The sequence below is a fragment of the Ascaphus truei genome, chromosome 1 (genome assembly GCF_040206685.1).
Source record: "Ascaphus truei isolate aAscTru1 chromosome 1, aAscTru1.hap1, whole genome shotgun sequence".
Classification (NCBI taxonomy): Eukaryota; Metazoa; Chordata; class Amphibia; order Anura; family Ascaphidae; genus Ascaphus; species Ascaphus truei.
This window is the reverse complement of record NC_134483.1, coordinates 341661238-341685360: the sequence shown is the minus strand read 5'-3', so window position 1 is coordinate 341685360 and position 24123 is coordinate 341661238. Positions and strand designations below refer to the sequence as shown.

The window sequence follows — 24123 nt, the reverse complement described above, 5'->3', positions numbered from 1 at the left end:
TATAATATGTAATGGAACGTATGACTGTCGAAACTATGTAACAATAATAATAATAATATGAGCATGTTCATGTATAGGGCTGCTAGTTGTACGCAGCGATTTACAGACACATGTTTCAGCCTGAGGTCCCTGGCCCGTGGAACGTACAAATGTTTTTTGCCGCATGAGGCACAGGGAGATAAAGTGACTTGGCCAAGGTCACAAGGAGCCCACACCGGGAATTGAACCAGACTCCCCTGCTTCAAACTATCAGTGCCAGTGTGTGTCTTTACTCAGTGAGCCACTCCTTCTCCCAATGTAAAGGACACTTACAACCAAGTAGCCATTTATTTTTAAAATCTCTTGTTACATGGGTATGTAGATAAAATGGTTTGGGACTGTAGCAAATAATGTTACTGGCCAGATGTTATGGTCCCCTCCAATGCATGATGTTCTGAATATGACATCACCATCATGTTATGAAGTACGTTTCTGTGTATATTTCATTAACCTAACTAACTATAGTTTACTGTGTTTATTAATCGTTTAGAAATACATAGTATAGTCAATATGATGATATAAGCTACCATAATAAAGCTGGTGTTATCATTTGTCGGTGTTATACATGGATCCTACACCAATTGATAGAGACACAAACAGTTGTCTTAAAAAGTGTGTCTATGCTAGTGATGAATGTGCTCCCGTAAGTAAACAAATAAGTACAGTTATCCCCTTTTCTCCAACCACCTCTATATTACATTAATGGAAATTATAAGGAAACCTACATAAAATGTGATGAAATGTGAGTAATCATTTTGTAATACAATGCACATGAAAGCTCAAGAGTAGCTAAATGCATATACATGATACAGAAAGTACATATATGTAACATTTGTGTTTAAACCAATATGTTGGGTTTTTAGTTCCAATAATTATAGGAAGATTGAGGTAGCCACATCTTATGAGAGATGTCAGCAAATATACATACCATGATCAGTCATACTGGAGATATACCTATAATGCAAAGGAACAATATATAAATTGCAAACATTGACATGCCATCTTCAGTACCGTAAACAACACAGCAAAGTGTGTATTTGGTGTTAAATGTACAACACCATGTATATTTCATGACATTCAAAATGTAAATCAGCCTGGTGTACACATCATATGGATGTACATGTTACACTGCACCAATAACATTGTATGTAAGCATACTAGAAGCATGAATGATTATGGGCATAATATGTGTTTTGTCTTAGCATAAGGAATAACACAATGCTACAATATTATTGCTTTGTTACCCAAGTTGTATTCACATACACACAACTAAAGTACAATTGAAGAGGGATTATATAACCTGTGCAACAATAACATACCGGTGCCACATCCCTTTGTGCACACAGCAGAGAAAAGAAAGGTGTGCAACCCATATTCATCTGTGTCCTAACAGAAGGTTATATAAAGAAACATTATTGTTAATATAACATAATTAAACTATAAAAGTAGTACTAGGAACATATGAGTTTGTACTTACAAGAAAAAAATGAATTGATGAGATTCTGTCGTGTCTGGCCACCACTGGCTGTTTGTTCATTTTCAGCAGCTACATGGGTGGGATGCTCGTCTACCAAAGCCTCAGCTAGGTCTGACTGTACATTGTGCCTGAGTGCAACATTGTGCAAAATGCAACAGGCAAGGATAATATCAGACACTTTTTGAGGCTTGTATAGAAGAGCCCCACCAGTTCTGTCCAGACACCTAAACCTGGTCTTGAGTAGGCCAAATGTCCTCTCTATAACAGATCTTGTAGATATATGGGCTGCATTGTACCTGTCCTCTGCTTCAGTTTGAGGGTTTAGCACCGGAGTCAAGAGCCACGGCCTAATTCCGTATCCTGAGTCACCTATAATGAATGGAGCACACATAAGCTGACATTAGTGATCAAATTGTACAATGCCAACATTCCTAAATCAACATGTGTTTTGTGTTAGAACATGTAAATATGTACTCACCCAGCAGCCAACCAGGTTCAAAATGTCCCTCTTCGAACGCATGGAAGACTGAAGAGTTCCTCAGGATAGAGGAATCGTGACTGGAACCAGGGAACTTGGGTACCACATGCATTATCCTCATCGTGGCATCACATACCACCTGTACATTGAGTGAATGGTAGTGCTTCCGATTGCGGTACACATGCTCACTCTGACTAGGTGCAATCAAAGCAACATGTGTGCAATCGATTGCACCCAGCACACATGGTATCCCTGCTATATTATAAAAGCCAGTCCTGACTTCCAGCCACTCTGTCGCCTCTGTAGGAAAATGAATATAATTCCTAGCGCGTCTATTGAGTGCATAGAGAAACTGGGTCAAGGCCCGCGAGAATGTAGATTGCGAGACCCCGCCCACTATGCCCACAGTTGTCTGGTATGACGCGGAAGCAAGATAATGTAATGAGCACAGCATTTTAACAAGCCCAGGGACTGCACGACCTCTGGCTGTGAAAAAATCTAAATCCCCCCTTATCTCCTCATAAAGAGCTAAGATTGCTGCTGAACTCAAACGATAGCGACTTACAATCTCCTCCTCACTCATCCCATCTAACAGGGTTCTCTCCCTGTACAGACGCGGACGAGGCACAAGTTGTCTCCTCTGTCTTCTCCTCTGATCTCCTGTCCCTCTACCTGTCCCTCGGCCTGTCCCTCTCCCTGTCCCTGTCGTATCCGCGTCACTGTCACTGTCCCTCGGTGTGTCCCTCCCTTGCCCTATATGATTGTCTTCATCATCAAGCATGTCATAGAAAAGAATGTTCCTCCGTCTCCTAAACATTCGCAACATTTTGAAATGAGTAGCTGTGAATGAGCAGGTAATGTGCGTCCTTTAAATAGGTATGTGATGATGTCAGGTGACATAGTAAAATGCAAGGTGTTACATTAACATAATAAAGTACTTCTGTGGCAAGCTGTGTGCACTTGTTGTTCTAAGTATTTGTTGTGTGTATTCTGCAGGGAATGATGATATTTGGCAATGATGTGACGTGAAGCTTTGTACAAAGATTGCTTGCAAATAAATAGTTGCATGTGCAATGCATGTAACACTTGTGAACGCAAGAGTCAGTCATGTAATGAGACAAAAAGGCTGAGATTGACGTGGGAAAAGTTTTGTGTAACATGTGTAATTATCCATGTTATTGTGACATGTTGGCAACAATGAATAGTCGTGTGCATATGCATGCATTTGTGTAAGGAGGATAGTTGGTATAGAATGAGTTTACAAGGTGTCCCAATGATGAATTACTGTACATGTGTGTATAAGTTAGGTTGAAGTGCTTGTAATGCAACGGTTACAATGTAAACATGCAATGTGATTGAGCGTCCAATAAGTGACGTCATGAAAATAGGGAGGACCCAAAAGTATATGTAAACATGAGAATACAGATGTACATGAACGTTTAAAGATGCGTGTCACATTACAAGCATTGTGTAATGTAAAGGAAGATGAATATACTGTGTATGTGTGACATGTGTGACATGTGTGACATCATGTAAATAATTGTCGCTGAGTTGAGTAAAATGTGTGATATGATGTGAGGTTCTCCTTTAAGAGTGTAGTATAGTATTTTCCCTTGCCACATCATCACATGATGAGTAATGTGACCCGCAAATGCTGAAAACATGTAAAAGTCGAATGTTATGCAAATAAGACACATCAGCTGTGACACAATGCAGGGAATGCCCCCACACTGTAATGCAAATCCCCCTTGTATTGTGAGCAATGAAACGTAAACAGTACTATACTGTTATACGTCCCCGCTCCATTGACTTCCATTGATGTACAGAAGATTTTTTTTTTCTAAGTGCCGTTCCGGCAGCCTTAGCGATCGTTCTCCCGTCCAAACTGCCAACTTTAGTTGGCGGGAGAAATCGGCCATAACATCTCAATTTCGTAGTGCCGATCAGCCCCGATAAGCTGTTTTTTTTTGTTGAATCCAGCCGATTTAAAAAAGTGGCGATCAGTGTCGAAAACAGGCTTATCGGCAGGCGACTGGCCATAACCAAATTATCGGCTCCGAAACCTGGCGATATGAAGCACTTATCGGCGCTTACTGAATCTCAAACCCAATTTTGGCTATAACATGGCCATATTTCCCTTATCAACGCTTACTGCATGAGGCCCTTCATCTATATCACAATTTGTATTTTATATACGTTTGTACTATGTATATTTATTTCTTTTTCATATGATTGCAGGATATTCAACGCACAAGAACTCCAGCAGAGTCTATAAACTAACATTGTGCCAGGCTAGCCAAAAGTGCCTTGGCGGTAGATATTCAAGTGGTGGTTTCCTTCATTTTCTTAAGAGCTTCTCTGATCTTATCTTTTTTTCTCCCTCAGTCACTTTTTTTTTTTAAAGGGCAAATAGTTTGGCGTCATAGGCGTTTCCACAAAGACACCAGAGGAAGTACATCACAAAAGATGAATCACACGTATAAAAACCATTGAATTCAATGGTCTTACTTATTCTAGGATGATTAATTGTATCTCCTTTAAGTACAGTATTGCAATGGGTACAATGTAAGCAGGGGAACGTGCCGCATTTCCTCGCAGATAAATAAGACTGCAAGTCTAAACTAGCACTCAAATCTGCATGAACAAGCGAGTCACGCATATTTCTTGCAACCTATAGTAAAACAGGGGAGGGTTTAAAGCAATGTTCTTTAGTTTTGGATCACTGTCCAGTATCTTCCAATGCTTCAAAACACTTTCTAATGTAATTTTATGCAATAGTGTATGTGGATACAAAAGGTACCATAGATGCTTTCAGACTTGACATTCTAGATTTCTTATATATTATATATACAATTACATTAGAAAGTGTTTTGAAGCATTGGAAGATACTGGACAGTGATCCAAAACGAAAGAAAATAGTTTTAAACCCTCCCCGGCTTTCCTATAGGTTGCAAGAAATATACAGTACATGACTCGCTTGTTCATGTTTATTTTGAAAACCGGAACCTGCATGCATGAAGATATAAATTAAGTGATTTTATTGAAGGTTGGCATCTCTTGGCTTCATTTATCAAACATCTTGTTCAGGTTTCAAGTAGTTACTCACATTATTAATTATTTGGGCAAACCAGCCGTAAGAAAAGAGCAGTGCTACCAGCTAATACTGACAGATTTACACGGATGGACTGGAGTTAGTGTGGTGTTAAACATCCATTCCAGGAGGGTTTGCAATTTAACAAATTGACAGTTGTATTTCTTCTTCTAAGCTTTGAAGGAATTCAGCATTTACTGTATGTGCAAGATATGCATACCAACCCACGTGAATTAGGCAATTACAATGGTATTTTGCCTCAAGTAAAGAGTTCACCAAACCAGTTGCATGGGGTGGTGGACAACATATGGGATATTACAATGCTTTTAAATGGGTGGATAATAGAAATTATTGTTTCTTGTTCTGGACACAAAGCAAAATAGATTATGTATCAAGGTGCCATTATTAGTTCACCTTTATTTATAAATAACAGATTTAATAAATATGGAGTTGTGAAGCAAATGACAAAGAAGAGACGCAATTTCATTGAATAACAGATTCATTGTAATATACAAAGTGGGGTTCATGCTTCAGTTTATTGGTCGTTTTTAAAAATGTGTTCTAAGTAAACTAAGGGTGATGTTTTTGGGTTAAATGTAATGACTTTTTCCTTTGTTTACATGAATTGGGAAGGCAATAGAAAAATAGTCAACAAAAAACAAACTAGCCAAAACGATATATTTTAAACTTCTTTAAATATTTTCTTCTAATAAGTAGTAGAACTCCAAAACATGCCATCGAACATGTGAAGTTAGGCCCTTTAAGCAAGACCCTACATTACCAATTTTATATTGTCCGCTGTGAATATATTCCACTATATAGAGAAACAATAAGGTATACGTGACGTGCAGTGCCTGATGGGTTAAAAATCAGAAGCAATTAATGTACATACATGAGCTACAGCACAATTAAAAATAGTTAGAAAACCAAAAGTGCTATACACACACACACACACACACACACACACACACACACACTTAGTTAAGTTATGGTGGGTAAAAAAAGTGACAAAACCCTCCCTTGCTGCAGTGGAAGCGCTGTGTGCTGGGTGATAATGGTGAAAGGCGGGGTTGCAGACCTGTCTAAGAGATGCAAATGAGCATACAGGAATATTTCCATTTGCTATATGCCTTGCTGTGGAGGGATTTTGTCACTTTTTTTACCCACCATAACTGAACTAAGTATGGTAAACCCCATCCTCATTGCTTCATTGCATAGCCAGTTAACCAACCCCACACTGATGAGACCCATTAAGGTCGAAACATCTGTCAGTGGGTGGGTTTTCTGGCTATGCATCTTGACCCTGGCTGTGCTTAAAGCTGTGACCATGCAGCAAGCTTAAGCCTATAGGGAACCATGTTAAAAATGGTTTTGAAGCAAAAGGTGACACTGTATGTCCATTTGCATGTCATTTCCCAGAATCCCTTGCTGCAGTGGAAGTGCTGTATGCTGGGTGATAATGGTGAAATATATATATATAATCTCTTACACAAACAAATGTACAATGTAATTATATCCCTTTATACCTATAGGGACTACATAGTAGCCATGCACAGAAATATAATACCCTCTTACATTTCAACAGCTACCCACACCATTGTTATACATTATCCCTTCACACCCACCTTTTGTAAAGAGCTGTATTCACTGTGGGCGCTTTAGAAATTAAGATTTACACACATACACACATACATGCTTACTCTAACATCCCAAGCATTCAGGGACCATTTAACACCTTAAATCAGCGGTGCGCAAACTGGGGGGGGGGCGCGGGGGTTACAGAGGTCCCGCGGTCAGAGTGTGAGGCCTCTGTAAATGTGCTCTCCAGCTACTTGTCCACGCGTCTCCATGGCAACGCGGCATCAAATGACGCCCGTTACCATAAATACAAGACATCAAATGATGCTGCGGGTCACGTGACGTGACATGACCCCGCAGCGTCATTTGATGCTTCATTGATGGTAAGGGGGGGGGCGCGATCGAGCACAAGAGCAGGTAGGGGTGCAGCAGGATCCCAATCGGCTTGAGGTGAAGGAGATCTCACTCAGGTAGGGATGCCACAGGAAAAACAGAGAAAGACCATTGTGCAGATCAAACAAATCAGTTTATGGTATAAAAACGGAATAAGAAATGTACTTACAATAAGTACTTATTGTAAGTACATTTCTTATTCTGTTTTTATACCATAAACTGATTTGTTTGATCTGCACAATGGTCTTTCTCTGTTTTTCCTGTGGCATCCCTACCTGAGTGAGATCTCCTTCACCTCCAGCTGATTGGGATCCTGCTAATTGCGGCCTGCTATATACCATCTGGTCTTTCCATACGCTGTTTTTCTACCTACTTGTTGTAAGTAGGCAATCAATAGAGCCAAGATATTCCACTGTCCCTATTATCATAATATACTGCACAATCATCTTTTTGTATTTTATTTTTTGGGGTGTTCCTGCTACCATTGCTTCCTTCCAACCACCTGCGTCCATTCTACTTGAGGGGAATCTGTACATATTCCGCATAGGAAGGTTGAGAAATCGTTTTAGTTACACTTCTTCTTTCACGTGAATTTATCACTTCATCACTGCACTTTTTCTAGCACCGGTCTAAATCATTTGGTTTCATAATTTGTTCGTGGCCAGTTGTGGTGCTTGTGGACTACTCGGGAATGGTGTAGACTCATGTCGGCAGAGCTCATACTTGTAAAGTGAAGGCATTGCTCATCCCCGACAAGTGAGGTGCCTATACCTGCGGCAGGAGTCAAGCTGAAACTGGGAATCAAGGCTTGAGACCAAGCCCCACTGGCTTGATTCCAGTTGGTTTGTTTCAATTTCCCACTCTCCTCAAGCCTACCCGTGTTGGCTGTCCTAAAGCACTGTCCTCTCCCGGACCTGATTGATCCATCTTGGATGAGCCCTCGCCCTCTGATTCAGCAAAGACAATATCTTCGCTGATTGGTCGGTACCCTTTTCTCCATGCTTGATGGGCGCCGGGAAACTATGTAAGCCAATGCTGCTTAGAGCTCCATAATTGTTCGCGGTTAGTCTCAATGTCAAAGAATAACTGGAAATACGGACGGAAAACAGAGAGACGATTATCCAGTAATAGTGATATTCTACAAGAGATCATGGAGACACAGTGTCAACAAAATCAGAGGGGCGCTCGATGCTAGTTGCCAGTGATACAGGTGCAGCGCCCATAATTTTATGAAATCACGTGGTTTATACCTCGGAATACCCATGTGATGGTGCGGGATTACTTCCAACCATACCGCCTTAAGATGCGAGTGCAGGGGAGTGCATAAAATGGCATTTTTGTGTTCTGGCTTATAAACACCTGAAATTGACACAGTATCACATTACAATTCATTCATTTCATATAATTGCACACAATCCATAAAATTCAAACAAAGCAACCACGATACACGCGCGTGCCTGGGGCGATTGGCCACATTCATGCCGCGTGTAGTACAGTAGCGCACACGAAAAGGCGCTGTGATGACTTAAAATAATGGCCCCTGCATCTGTAAAGTGATGTTAAGATGAATCCTTGAATAAAAGGATCCCTGTGCATGAACAATAATAATATCTGAAGTGACAGATAAGTGCAATGGAGGTGTTCATCAATATAAACACATATGTGATTAATCCATACTAATATTCCTAATAATAAGTGATATAATTAACAAGTAAAATATGTGCACTCGTGTGACTAGTGCAGTATAAATAAAAAAGGTATACTCCTCCACTCAGAACCTGAAACAAGATATGTTCCAAAATATCGTTAAAAAGGACTTTCACTACATTAATGGAGTATTTCAACTCAGATGTCATGTTAGCTAGTATAAGCAGGAGAGCTCAGTTAGCAGGTAGAGAAACAATAGAACGTACTTGTACAAATTAATTTTTCTGGTAACAGCAGTAGGAGTAGAAGTAGTATTGTGGCGGCTACACACCCTGTTGTGTGCATGTCTAAGGAACCTGCTGCTCCTACTGTGGTTGAGCCAGGTGGTGTTTGAAATGAGCTTGGGGGAGGTTCCACATCCTTCAACCTTGCTCTTTGGTAGTAGCTATGCCTTAGAGGAAGCACATTGGACTGATTAATTTGTTGTCTATGCCTATTCGTTGGATAGGGACTTTCTGTCAGGGCCACATTTGTCAACAGCAATTTCCTCTGTGTCATTAACCTCAAGTGATTCTGTCTGTTACGTGACAGAGACTGTTGATGCTTCCTGTGTCGAAGCCCACCTGCTTGAAAATCTGTGCAAGCAGGAAACCTGTCTACCCACACACTAACCCAGTCAATAGCCAGTGCCACATACAGTACCCTCTCCCTTCCATCACAATCACAAAGTGTGAAACAACAGTCAGGAAGTTGGCTAAACAGAAGCTCTGTGACAAAAGGGGAGTGAATGAGGGAAATGGATGATAAAACTAATCTTTTTGAAGGAGACCCAGATAACGTAAATGGATCATCTAGCTGCACTTGGGAGATCTTCCACCAGGAAAGTAATAAAAAAATATTTCCATCAACATGGTGCATGAGCTGCATATCTCTTTTGCTGCCTGGCGGGGGGAGTGTCATTTATTAATTTTGCAGTGAAGGGGTTAATAAGTCTGATTAGCTCAGGGAACATTACATTTTTAAGAGCACCCTTCGGTATGATGCACAAACCTATAAACTGCTTACTCTCCTCTCTCCGTATATTCAAGATGATCAATAATGATTTTGTATGATCGACATGATTTTCCTACCAGCAGTTACACCTGATTTTTCTGGTATTGCAGTTACATATTATGATTGCGATTTCCCCTATTCCAATCTTTCTTAACCTCCCCCCTAAGGTTTAAGCTTGCCCCTCCCCACTTTCCAAGTTTGGCAGGTCAGTTTCATTTTGCCAGGTTATGACAGATCCGATATGATCATTCTTCCTGTAATTATACAGGTTAATAAGAATTTTAACCCAGGGAGTGTTAGGACCTGCTACGGTCATGCCTTGAATGTGGCAGCAGGCTTAAGATGCTCTGCCAAAGGGTTAAACTAAATTACCCCTTTTTCAAGAGAATATATAGGTAGTGCACTGTGTATTTTTGTCACATTGGAAGAAGCTTTGGGCATCTTTGTCTGTTTTTTGTTGTATTTTCTTAACCAGGGTGCTCTGGTACCATGGGGTTGTGCGACATCTGGGAAATGTGCTCGTCCAGCTGCTCAGCTGGCACGTCCTGCGCTGTCTGGAGACTGACAGGTTGTGATCTGTTCCTACACGCTCTCCTCTCTTAGCCTTGCACAGAGGAGAGAGGGAGAGATAAAAGGTGGATTGCAGCCTCTTCGCCATGAATGTAGAGTGTCTGATAGAGAAAGGGGTTGTGTGTGCCATGTGAGAAGAGGGGGCGGTTTGAGAAAAGCGTGGGTGTTCTCTTTGATGCAGGGGAGGTGGGGTGAATATGGAGTGTGTTGGGAATAAGGGTGTGTGTAACAAAGGGGTAAGTGGAGTGGGTTTGCGCATGAGGAGGGGGAGTGTGGTGCATGTGAGCAAGAAGGGTTGCATGCGGTTTGATGAGCAGGGTTGCCTTAAGATTTAAAAAATCCTCCAGGGGAGCAGGTGACCAAAAAAGGTTAAGAACCACTGACCTATACCAATCTGTTCCATCATATTCAGTTGTACACTCCTGATAGAAATTACTTCTGTAATTTGTGAACTTTTGTATTTCCCCAAGTCACTAAGAAATGTAATTTTCTGATTTGTTTTAGAAGTCAACTTAAATCATTGCTGAAAACCTATAACTGTTTTTATAAAGATCAGAAGAACTTGCAGCTTTTATATCACCAAGTAAGTACTCTTTTTTATGCATTTTAATTGAATATTGTGTGTAACAAAAGGCACAAAAACCACATGGGTAAGATTGGTGATTGGGTCAATTTCAACAAATCACCCTATTAATTCTGGTCTTGGTTTTCCCCAAAGAATTTACCAAAAATATTTAATTCCTTTATTGACTACAAAATAGGTAGCCTAAACACACTTATTTTTAGTTACTTGTGACGAAAAACTGTGAGAAGAACTATATAATGATTGAGATTCCAGCAGATAAATGTAGATACAATTCTGTTCAAATGTCCTACCTGAAGGAAAAGTTAAAGTCATGCAGATGCAGACACACACACACACCACACACCACACACCTACCTGATTGTAGCTGGATCAGGGCGCCATCGCAGCCCCGCGTGATGTCACGACACCAGCACCACACCATTCGGGTGTGTTGCATGATGTCAGAGCACCGGCGTCACTTCACATCATTGAGTTGTTACACTCTTAAAAGAGGCTACATATCTCCCGTCGTGATGGAGACTCGAACTCAATGCAGAGAGCTGGGGAATCCCCACATTGAAATGCAAAGATCATCAAGCACTAGTGTATTAAAACCTATATCTTCAGAGTGTACGTAGTTAAACATTGATCAAAGGTGATACTTCCTCATAGGTGACCATATATCATTATCAAAAATGAAATCAAAGTAAAATTTAAAAAAAAAATGTAATCCACTCAGACATAGAATACTAGCTACCACACAGAGTTTATACATACAAGACAAAAATCCAAAAAAAAAAAAAAAAACAGTGCAGACACAAACCACAAAACACAACATACTGTACAAAACCAGAATTAAACCAAAATCTGGTTAACGACATAATTGTCAATCCACATAGATCCATAATATAAACTCCCAACAGGATGTGGATCCCATAGCCGTGAGAAAGCGCAGGTCCATTATCTCCTTTCAAGGAAACACTTTAAATGGTGTTGTTCATTAAGTCCACTACAATTACTGGTATGTAATCTGTGTATCCAGTAGGTTTATCTTCTAAGGAGAGCTGTGTCCCTGCAAAGGGTATCTCACATTGCTGGCACCATTTCTATTCCCATGACCCTTAATGCTGTAATAGAATGCCTAAAGCTGACACAGTGTTGTACTAAAATCGTCGGATCAGTACCGTTTTTAATAACACTTTTGTGTTCAATATAATGTTGCTTATGCATCCTGGTAATTTTATGAGGTTTTGAAGGAAAACCCTGTGGGGTTAGAATGCATACATACCATTATCCTACCACTAAAATAAGGAGCCAATACAGTTTAGATTATTTGGGGTGGGGGGCGGAGGGGGATACAAATGCTAATAATTTGTTCTGCTCATAAAGGGAGTGTATACAGAAGTTAGGTTAGACAACTTCTAGCCTTGCCAGTGATGCCATATGACATAGTTACAGTGTCACAACTCAAGAAAACCTGGGTCAATTAAATGTTTTTTTTTAAATAGTATTTTTTCAGATTTGTATTTTAAAATGAGCTGTTTACCAAAATAAATTGTCTAGTTATTGATAGAGTGCAATTATACTAAAAGTGTTCACCCTCACTGAATTGCTTGTTTTTGGAAAGACCTAACTGATATTTTTTATTTCAGGAAGAAAGTGGACCGATTGTTGTATCTGGACTCATAGAGATTTTTTGGGGTGTTCAACTACCCATTAGATTCAAAATGCAAGATGAAAAGTATATCTCATCGGAATCTATTCAGCTGCCAGAAGTCATTGGCTCATCTATTGCAAAAAGGTATTGTTAGGTGATCTTTGGAATTACCCAAGACCAAAGTGTCTTAGAAGGTATGCTAAATATGAAGATTCAGTATGGTTATTAGAATCTTAAATATAACTCTTATCTAGATGAAAAAATAATGTAGTCACCCTTATATATGCAGTCCAAATTCTCAGAATACTGCATTGTACTATTGTCTTAATATTAAAAAAAAGTGTTGATTAGGGTACTATAACACAGATACTATATTGAAGTCATGAGAGTTTCTGTGCAATACTGCAAGAATCATCACTATATTGTAAGCTCCCACGAGCTGGGCTCTTATTACCTTTTGTATCGGTTTACACTTCTTTGTCCTTATTTATTATGTCATTCTGTTTATGTAATTTATATCATTCTGCTCCCCCATTGTGCTGCACAATATGTTTGCGCTTTATTAATAAATTATAATAATATAAAAATAAATGAAGCTCCTCAAAGTTGAATGTAAACCCTGTCAAATTTTCTCCTTCTAATCACATTTAACAGCCTCTGCATGTATCAATATATTCCGAACTGACACTGATTAGCTATTTCCATATATTCTAAATACTCATAAGCTTTTGATCTATTGTTTACATGCTACAGTACTGTACATGCAGTGTATTGGAGTTATAGTTTGTGACACTAACTTTAGTAGCATATACACCACTAAGCCCACATTAGCGCTGTCATTGTAGAGCAGGTAATAAAACAAAATTTGCTTTAAAAGACTTGCATTCTGAAATTCTTTGTTTTTTTATTTTTACAGTGGGATGATGCGCTGGGGGGAGTTTGATGATCTTTACCGCATTAGTGAGGAGACCACAAGGAATTCTGATGAAGATACAGAAGACAAGAATGGTAAAGTTGTTTTGGGAATTCCCTGTCAATTTCATCAACCTTCCATTTAAGCATAATATAGATTCAAATGTACTCCACTAGCTGTTGCAGCTATGCAGAATGAAATCTAAAATCATTGAGATACTGTATGTTTAATTGCTTTTTTTCTTCCAGGAGTGTGAAAAGAGATATACATTTATTTTGTGATGGCACTAATGGGTCTACTATCACGCTGTAAAACGAGGGCAAAACAAGTTCCAAAGACATGCAACTACAGTAACTCTTCAAAGACAAAAATCCCATTCATTGCAATGAGATTCATTTAATATTGTAAATGTGTTTTTGTTGCAGTTGCTTTGCCACAGATTTTTTAGCCTGAACACTTCGATAAAAAGACCCCTGAAAGCCTGAATTGCAATTAGTAATTGCATTTGCTCTTCCCCACATCATGGGCCATATTTACTAAGCAGTCTTGCTTTCTGCTCATTCACTTAAATGGGCCGTAGAGGCACATGTGTACCAAGCTGTGCTGGAAGTGCCTTAATTATGGAGTAGCACTGCTTAGAAAATATGGGCCCATGATCTTTAGAAAAAAAAAAAAAAACTTCTATGACTCTAGCGTTTCCCTAGTAGACTTTTGTAAATGTATACAATCAATATACCAAATAAACTTTGGATTTCTCAGAGCTACATTCTTTAAAATGAAAAATTATAGATAAGGATTCAAAGTGACACACCTTTGGAGAGAAAATAGTCAAAAATGATAAAATGCATCACATACTGTAGTCAATTAAGTTTACAGTATAAAAATAATTTCGTATAGGACTCAACACTAATTCCCTGTACTGTATTCTTTACAAAACACTGAGTACACTTTTGACACTATACAAATAAAAACATACACACTCAGTATTACTTCTTTTTATAGCACAATAAAAATATATATGTATAAATATTTATACCTGGTGACACACTATTTGCATCACTGCAACACTGGGTAGCACTTTTAAAACATTACTCTTGTATATATTAAACTATACTACATATTAATCCTAAACATTATACACTATAAACATTCTCTTCTATAAAGTGACATTTCAAACATTATACTCCATAATATACAATGCCTCTATAAATAATCTGCTCAGAACCGAGAAAAACACATTTGACCAACTGCTCAGAGTTTTAAAAAAATGGAGCTTCTCCCACAGTCCGATGCAGGCTAAAATTTCCATGGCAAATACACAGCCAACCAACTTTACAAACATAATGAAAAACACATTTCTCACTTATCCTAATAATACAAAACACAATAGTTTGATCCTGTAAACTAAACTAATAAAAATTCCCTTCTCTTTTCTTATTCTCATAACTAACCTACTTTTAAACCTAAATTGAAGCTACGTTTGTGTCTGGAATGTATCTGCAAATGCTTTAAACTGGAGAAGGAGGGCTATCTGGGCTTGATCAGAAAGAAAAGAATATTTTCTGATTTTTTTTATTTTTTTTAAAGAAGTTCACTGTCTGGCCAGAACAATAAATAAACCCTTACATTTGACTTTAATTTAATTTGACTGGGCTGATTATAAAAATGGTAAAGATCAAATAATCTTCCCGCATATGCTCATCCTTTTCCTCCTGTCTCTTTCCACAGACTCTCAAACTCTCCTTTGTCCAGTGTTGATCACTGCGTATTTTAATGGATGTACACCTTTTACAAAATGTAAACTTCATCTCGAGCAATTAATAATATTCTTTTTTTTTGTAAGCACTTGCAAGATCCTGGATAATAATTTTGTATACTGTCGCGGCCCCTTTAAACCTCCAAAATCCCCCAAAAAATTCGGGGATGTTTTCCGTTTTTCGCGCGTTTGCCCGCGCGTCGGCCGTATTGCATAGATAGGGCTAATGGCGATTAACATTGAAAGCGCCCGCAGCGCTGAAAACGGCCCGCATCTGCCCGCGATTTCAAAAATCGCGGGGAAACGGCCGCAGGAGATTAAAGGCGGCCGCCGCTGTACATATAATAAGCCGGTATTCCCATTATTTAACTCTTACACAAAACTTACACAGAGATATGATTCACCCAGGTACAATTCATTAGAATGTTCTGGTCCGTTTTTACAGCTCTTGTCAAGGGCACAACAATAAATTGCCTGCACCTAGAATGCTTCTGTATCAAAACCTACCTCAGCCACTTAGTGCAGTGGGGAAGAGGAAAGGATATTACCAGACACACACAGGGATTATTCAAACAATCAACCCCTTTACCATATTTATACCTCAGAATCTAATAAAGCATTTTGGGGGAAAAAAAACTAATTTTCCCTACCATGAACCTGTACCTAGGTGTCTTCCCCGCTCAGATTTGCAATACATGAGACTCCCTAAACTGCTCAATCCAGGCGGGGAAGACCCCTCTTGGGAATCCACACTTTTGACTATCCCGGATTCTTTTTAGGCAAAAAAATCTGTTGAGAACAATGAGGGCACTTATGGACTGTGACATTATTAGTGCCAGTCAGTATGCACTCATACTTGGTTAATCTGGCATTAGGAATTTGAGTTGCATGTCTAAACTTTAGATTGGGAAAATTATAATTTTTACTTATTTACTCTTTGCCCTCTTCCAGCCAATTCCTGCATCTCTTTTAGGAGCATTGCAATTTCTAACAAAATATCCTGACTTTCTAACACTTACACTTATAACTTTCTTTTCCTTCCTTGGTTCCTACCCTGTGATCTATTCTGAGCATCAGTTTTATCTTGTAAATAAAACTCTGTCTGCACTTGCACCAATTTAATACTCTCATTTTTCCACTTTGTCTTTCTGATTTTTTTTCTCTCATTGCTTCGTTAGGCTGCATATGTTCTGCTAAAATTAGTATACTTTCTTTTTTTTCTTCCTCACATCAGTTTTGAGAACATTGGTACTGCCCGGGTTCCACTACACCCAATGAGTCATACTCACATGTAAGTGAGCAGTGATTGTTTTATACTGGTGTTTAATACACGTATTTATACAGGTTTTCCTTGTCTGTTTTTCTTATTTCCTTTTATTGATAACAAAAATTAAAAAAAGGGGGAATTAAAATGGCCGAAGTGAAAAGTGTATTACTATATACATTTTGAAAAAATTACTCATGGAGCCTGATCATGTATGTACACCTACATTGATGTATCTATTAGAATACATGTGTTCTGTTACCGTGGTTACCAAAAATTTTTTTTCATTTTTAATATTTAATTTCTCTGAAATGGTTCAAGCAAATTGTCTGAAAATTTAGTACAAGCTGCAAAATAATAAATGTAACAGTAATGTCTTGTATCAAGAATCCGGTCGATTTTTTTTTTTTTTTAATACTTGAAAAAAACAAAAAGGAATTCCAAAATTGGATCTGCACCGATTCGGTTGAAATGCACAAAAACACAAACACAACCAAAGAGGTCACAAAGTCTTGTAGAAGTCTTCACTTCGCTCATCCATTTAAAAAGCCTGCCCACAAATTATTTTGCTGATTGTGTTTTATAGGTCAAACAAATGCTTGTAATCCTTTTGTTTTAAATCCCTCCTTAAAAATTCTAAATGTCACTTTATTATCTTGTGTTTAGATTATTTATCCTATGACAGTAGCACTCTCCGGCCTAAACTCAATGATAATCCAGATTCACCTTCATTGTACCGAACTATGAGCGATGCAGCATTGGTGAAAAAAAGGATTAGACCTGACACAGCTAATAGAGGAAATATGCAACAGCATAGATTTTCCATAAATGGACACTTCTACAACTACAAGGTAGGATTACTTCTTATTTACACTTTGGACAACAGCAGTAATTTGTTTTGGAGACATTATTTATTCAGAATAGCTTCTTTACAAACGTATATTGCCATTCCATGGTTTAGAAAAAGCGAAAAGCACACCAATCTTCTGTTCTGTTTAAATATTCAGTAAGGAATGGAATTATGAATAGTTACACAATATCATACTGTTTAAATATTCAATAAGGAATGAAATTATGAATAGTTACACAATATCATACTGTTTAAATATTCAGTAAGGAATGAAATTATGAATAGTTACACAATATCATACTGTTTAAGTTTTAGGTAGGAGATACTGTAGAAAGGCCCATATTTCTCTCTGCCCTAGTGCACCTTCTGGGACTGGAAGACACCTTTCAGCCTGAGGTTGCTTATACTGTAGCAGGAGACTACCAAGCAATGCCTTAGTATCCTCTTTGTTTTGCAAAGGAGGTGAGAGTGCATTGCATTTATACAGTCTTTTAACTAAGGGTTTAAAATCAGAACTTTTGTTGAAGTTTGAACTTCGAAATGAGCTTGTGATCGAAACGTCAGCCGACACCCAAGCAAGGCATATGTTTCAATTCAGTTGTAGTTTTCATTTGTTTTTTTTCTGGAAGATTGTTTAGCGTGTTGTTTTTATTCATACAGTATATAAAAAACGGTCAAATGTAAAAATATATATATTTTATTTATTGTTTGTTGAAAGTTAGTAGTTTAAGTAAGGTCACTCTTAAAACAAAATGTCTTACAAAAAAAAAAAAAAAGATCTTTAAAGAGAAAACATTTACTTTTTCCAATAATGTTTTGCAAATTCAAAACTAATACCAAAATGTGCTTTGGTTCTGCCAGAACTCAATTCAAACATTTAAAAAAAATTAAAAAACAAGTGAAAGTGCCCATCCTTAGTTATGCATTGAAAGTCCATCAGATATAAAAATATAATATCCGCCATAGGATAATGTAATGATTTGTTACATTACCTTATAGTAGACATGTATTGTAGTTGCAGATGGATTTCTGGCTTTATTCAGGAAATTGCAATAATGACTCATGGTTCTCCTGCGTTGCTGCCAAAGGTCATATACAAAAGAGTTGATTAATGCATGGTTTTCATGCATTTTATCATTCTTAGTTTAAGGTTTAAATACAAAATATATCCCAAATTATTTTTTATCATAATCCATATCGTCCAATTATTGCTAGATTAATGAATTTTAGTGAATCTGAGTCTAAAACTCTCATTTGAGCATTAGGATATTAATCCTAGGGTAGAGCCCTCCACATGATAACATACTGTATGTGCTAATCAAACAGTTAAAATAGTTAAGAACAACATATCTTATGCTTTCTATCTATTAGGATGCATGCTCTTTGCAGCCTGACATGATGTACACTTTCATGCAAATATGTGGCTTTTCAATTAGCCCAGTGATTAATTGACATCATCTTATATTTCAAGACATCAATTTTCACTCCAGCATTTGGATCAGAAACAAAAGTTATGATTGACAGCAATATGAAAACAGAAGAAGTAATTGAGCAGTTGCTACATAAGTTTATGGTAAGTGATAGCTGCTAGTATGCAATCACTGATATCACTCCAGAAAGGTTGCTACATCCCATATTTGGACATGTAACTGTAAGTGATATAACTTGTAACAGTGACTGACATCAGTTTGCATACTTACGGACATGACATGAATTTCCATACATCTCATAATGCACCACATATATTGTAATATATTTTTGTATCAGGAAAGTAATATGTATAGCTGACTGGGGTGCTTCTGGGCTAATATAATGCAGCATATACAATAATTTGGAGTTACTTGGCAGGTATGGGAAGGAGATGCTCAGGTAAAACCTGCCTAAATTTGTTCAAGAGGAATGCGTCAAGCTGAGTCCTACTCTCCTGGCAAAGTGCAGCACATTTAACTTACAATTCATTCAATATGATCTAAAGCAGCTGACTGCAGCACAATCGGCGGGAAAATATGTGACCGACAAACATTTTGCTGCTGCCTCAGCTTCTTCCGGGTTCATTAGCAAAATATACGTCGGTCACGTACTGGCGCGTGATGTCACACGCCACGAGCAGCCGTAAGCAGCCAGCAGCAAGTCAGCACAGGAGGCTGTCTAGTGTTAAAAGCCTGCACATGACTAATGGAGCACAACTGATACGATACAGACTGTATCAACCCTAAAATGTGCTATATACAGTAGTATCCCCAAGAATCAACCATCTAGCTCCCAAATACACCAAGCAGGCTTGTCACACCAGCTACACTGCAAACACAGACACCACAAAGACACTGAACTCTGCTGCCACCCTGTGGATTTATGGAAAACTGCAAAATGAAAAGTAATTCATAAAGTGCCTTTTCAGGGAATGAATTTCTTTGGGGAAACATGGGAAAATATGTGTTACTGTAAGTTATCTCCCTCCAACCCCCACGACAGCCAGTGCAGGTTGAAAGGACTAAAAAGCCAGAAAATGTAATAGGCACAGTAGCTTAACTCCTGTCTGTCATAGGATCAATATAATTCCCTATTGTGTCATTCAGATCCATGGTTGAGGCAGTGCTGGTTCCTCAGAAAGTCCTACAATGCTACTCCTGGTTCTAAATACCCTAGCCATCACTATCCTCTTTCTCCCATATTGTTGCTGCTAAGCTAGAAAAAATCTTTCTCTCTCTCCCTCTGTCTATCTATAGTTACCCGTATGTCTGCTTCTCTATCCTGACGCCATTCTTGAATTTGCATCAGCGCGTGCAGCATGTTAGGGAAAGGCTCCATTTTACAGGAAAGGGAAGTGGTAGGAAACTCTGAGGGTTTACAGGCATACCCCGCATTAATGTACGCAATGGGACCGGAGCATGTATGTAAAGTGAAAATGTACTTAAAGTGAAGCACTACCTTTTTTCCACGTATCGAAGCATGTACTGTACTGCAATCGTCATATACGTGCATAACTGATGTAAATAACACATTTGTAACAGGCTTCACAGACTCCCCACTTGCGCACAGCTTCGGTACAGGTAGGGGGCCGGCATTGCTGTTCAGGACGTGCTGACAGGCGCATGCGCGAGCTGCTGTTTGCATATTGGGCGATATGTCCTTACTCGCGAGTCTACTTAAAGTGAGTGTCCTTAAACCGGGGTATGCCTGTATATAGGAGGCTAACAAATATGTAACACCCCCCAGAAGAAGATGTAAACATTTTGAAAATACTAATTGAGTTGTTGCAGTTATTGCAGCTCATTGGAGCTTAATGCATCACATGTGCATATCTAATTAGAGTCAATAGGAAATAAATCCAGATATCGTAATGAAGAGCAAAAAATATATTCAATCATATATTGGTATAAGGTGCATATCCCACAAGAAGTGTAAGCGCGCTTCCAAACAATCGGCAAAACAAAAATGGAGAGGGTACAGCACACTCAATTTTCCCAGACTCATCTGTTTCAGATTTATACTGCATGAGGGCCTGAAATGTCGTGTTTATTGGGATATTTGCCTGATTCTTGGTCAGTAAAAGCAATTATTTATCATGATGGAAGTCTTCTTGTGATTTTTCTTCAAACGCAGTAAGAAATCTGAAACAGTCTGTGCTTTTTGAGTGTGTGCTGTCACCTCTCCATTTTTGTTTTCCCATATCTAATTAGTCCATATTGACACATTTACTGTAAATGTCTGTTTGCAATACTGTCATCATTGTTGACACTTGAATGTGTAATTAGATTATGCATACCTGTTTGCTTGCTATTTTATGATCCTGTCATTAAATGTAGTCCACTCTTATCCAATAATGCGTTGCTGCAATGTTTAAGCATAAAATGTTTAGTAAATACAACAAGACAGTAATGTATGTTTTGAACCATTAATACCCAGCAAAATCAATATTGAACTTTAGTTAGTCAAGCCAATCAACTGCCTTGATTGACTTGAATTGACCTGGATGTCAGTTACCACTGATCGAGCTCCGATACCCTTTATCAGAGCCCTGAGAATCCCCCTCAGTGGTAAACTGTTAATACTAGGATTGCATTATGGCGGCAAAAATGCATTTTGTTTTGCTACACCCCTGAGGAAAGTTCCAATAAATATGTGACATCTATAGAAGATATTTAAAATGAATACTGTCTCACCTTCCACTGTACTGTACATGTAAAAGACCTGCCCAGAAATATGTATTGAATATTTTATTCTTAAGACCTCTGGAGTTCCGCTTCTTTCTCAGTTGGAGAAAGCTTTTACATGTACAGTGGAAGGTGAGACAGAGTTAGGGCCTCATGCAGAGAGCAGCGTTATTGGGGGAAGCGCCATTTTTTGGCAAAATCTGCCTTTAGAAAGGCAGGTAATGGCGAGTTTTGAAACAAGCGCCATTTTTTTTTTTATTTGAAAATTTCGCCGCGCGGCTGGCGAGAACCTACATCTCGCCAGCTTTAAAATTTTCCAAATTCAGAAACGCGCGAACGCCATCTAGCGGCTGTTCGCGCCAATAACATGGCGCGATTTTCTTTAATTTTCTCCGCCAACTAAAGTTGGCAAGAAGCAGGAGGTCGTCGGCTTTAGGAAAAAAAAAAAAATGCGCGATTTTTTTTTTTCCCTTTCAGCAGCGCGCATCTCCTCATTTACAATTCTCCACATGCAGTAATGGTATAAATAGCGGATTTCGCCCATTTCTGCATATGGAGAATAAAACTCTCCATTAAACCAACTTTTTATTCCCCTCGCCAATTTTAAAAAGCGCTGCTCTCTGCATAGGCCCCTTAATTTTAAATAATATCAACAACGTAGATAAATGTTGTATTCTTTCTAAATTCTATTTTTTACAGGTTGAGACTAGCCCCAATGAGTTTGCACTGTACATTATTCATGCAACGGGAGGTAAGTGGCTACATATTATTTGTTCATTGCTTATGATCGTAAATGCAATTTCAGTATGTGCTTAGTTCTGCTGCATAGATGATGCATGTGTCAATACTGATATTCAATTACTTGCATTTCATTTCGAGTTGACCTTATGGTATGATACATTAGTAATGCACAAGAAGATGTGCATGTGGATTATATTGTATATTCTAAGAATGGCTTGCAACTCTGAAACTTTTTGAGGTTACATTTTGACAGAGAATCCCTAGTTGGCAAATCAGGGGGACGTGTGGTGACAAGCAGAAAATGAATTATTAATAAGACCCATTGAAAGTGTTATTTATGCTTTTAGAAGGTCTGTCTAGAGCACCAACTCTGTGATCTGATATAGGGGATATGGTATATGTAACTGACCATGGATTGAAGTAATTGCAGAAGAAATGTCTTTCAGAGACAGGGAATTAAGTTACTTATCGACCAAGTGTAAATAAAACACCCATATCATAGTATATCCTTCTGATAATGCCACCACTTAACACCTAAGCATAGATCTGATTAATCTGATTTCTATATTAATAAAAATTGTTGTCTCCCCCCTGTCACTATGTGTCACGAATGACACACCTGTGAGAAGGTCACTTGTATATGTGACTAGGGTTAATACACAGCTATCTAGCTGACTCACCTCACCTGCACACAGGTCGCCCGAATGAATAATGTATACCCTCACTCTGTCACATTGTCTATCTTTATCCGCCACCACTAAAGAAATTATAAAAAATATTCATTTGCAGAGTCTATGGTCCCTGCTTATTAAGAAAACTGTGCACTTAACACACACAAATCTATTATAGCAAAATGTGTCCGAACATTTTATTTATTCTACAAAGCATGCAGTAGTTCAAATCAGAGCCCAAACTATTACTTATTAAAGTTTAGCTTTAATATACAAAAAGTACAGTGCCTAGGTTACCAAAAAAGATTATTATTACATGACACATACAGTATTAAAATTAATACAGTTTCTTAAAATCAAAAGATAACAAAAAGCTGAATTAATCTGAGTTAACACAGGGAACAGGTTGTTCCCAGAGAGGTCAGTGGCGTTATTTTTTATTTTTTTTTCATTCATTGTACATGTCTATTTTAAAGCTATTGCCTTCAAAGAAAATCCATTCGGCACATGAAAATCATGCACATTTTATTTCTAGAAAAGAAAAAATTGAAGAACACAGACTGTCCACTGTGGGAAAGACTCTTACAAGGTCCTTCAGGAAACATTGCAAGGATGTTCCTCATGGACAAAGAAGCAGAAGAAATCAGCAGTGATGTACATAAAACATTATTATGCTTATAATATGTATATGCCAGTGATTGCTTAATATATTATATTTATGAATTGTGATTTTTTTTTTTTTGGTCTCTTCAACAGGTAGCACAATACATTAAATTTGGCCTACCACTACTGGAGTCATTTCTGAAAAAGTTAAATGAAGAAGAGGAACGGGAGATTAAGAGAACTATTGACAAGTAAGTGGAAGTGGGTCTTTTTTTTAAAACCTTTTAATGGTTTTTATTTCCCTGTTTTATGTCAAGATCAGGCTCAGAGTAAAACCAAATTAACCTTTCTGCTGCTTACAAGGCAGAGACGCAATGCGGTACAAGCCCCTCTGACAGTAGAAGGATTAATTAAGTGCAGATACGCGAAGAATTGCCCCCAATTAAATCCGAAACCATTATAATTGAACAGATCAACCGTGTGTGCAGGGCGGCGTGAATGCGGCATGAACAGAGGGGATGCTAAATTTATAGCGCGTGGAATACAGGCGATGCAACGACAACGGCTCCGAGAAGTTTTAGAAGAAAGGCTGGCGCAGCAGTACATCACCCTTCCTTCTTTTA

The 24123-nt window shown here is 38.3% G+C and overlaps 1 protein-coding gene across 3 annotated transcripts in view; it reads left to right on the top strand.

The window, feature by feature from the left end:
* RASSF6 (Ras association domain family member 6) overlaps positions 1 to 24123 on the top strand; it is a 51756-nt gene that overhangs the window by 25909 nt on the left and 1724 nt on the right. For 2 of the 3 annotated variants that reach the window (XM_075608244.1, XM_075608228.1), the window contains 9 exons: positions 10831 to 10909; positions 12544 to 12692; positions 13465 to 13556; positions 17148 to 17332; positions 18803 to 18904; positions 22185 to 22236; positions 23433 to 23551; positions 23654 to 23751; positions 23972 to 24123. In XM_075608244.1, the coding sequence (XP_075464359.1) occupies positions 12619 to 12692; positions 13465 to 13556; positions 17148 to 17332; positions 18803 to 18904; positions 22185 to 22236; positions 23433 to 23551; positions 23654 to 23751; positions 23972 to 24123 (874 nt within the window). In that variant the 5' untranslated portion in view covers positions 10831 to 10909; positions 12544 to 12618. The remainder of the gene's footprint in view (positions 1 to 10830; positions 10910 to 12543; positions 12693 to 13464; positions 13557 to 17147; positions 17333 to 18802; positions 18905 to 22184; positions 22237 to 23432; positions 23552 to 23653; positions 23752 to 23971) is intronic. The other variant, XM_075608236.1, reaches the window with a different exon arrangement.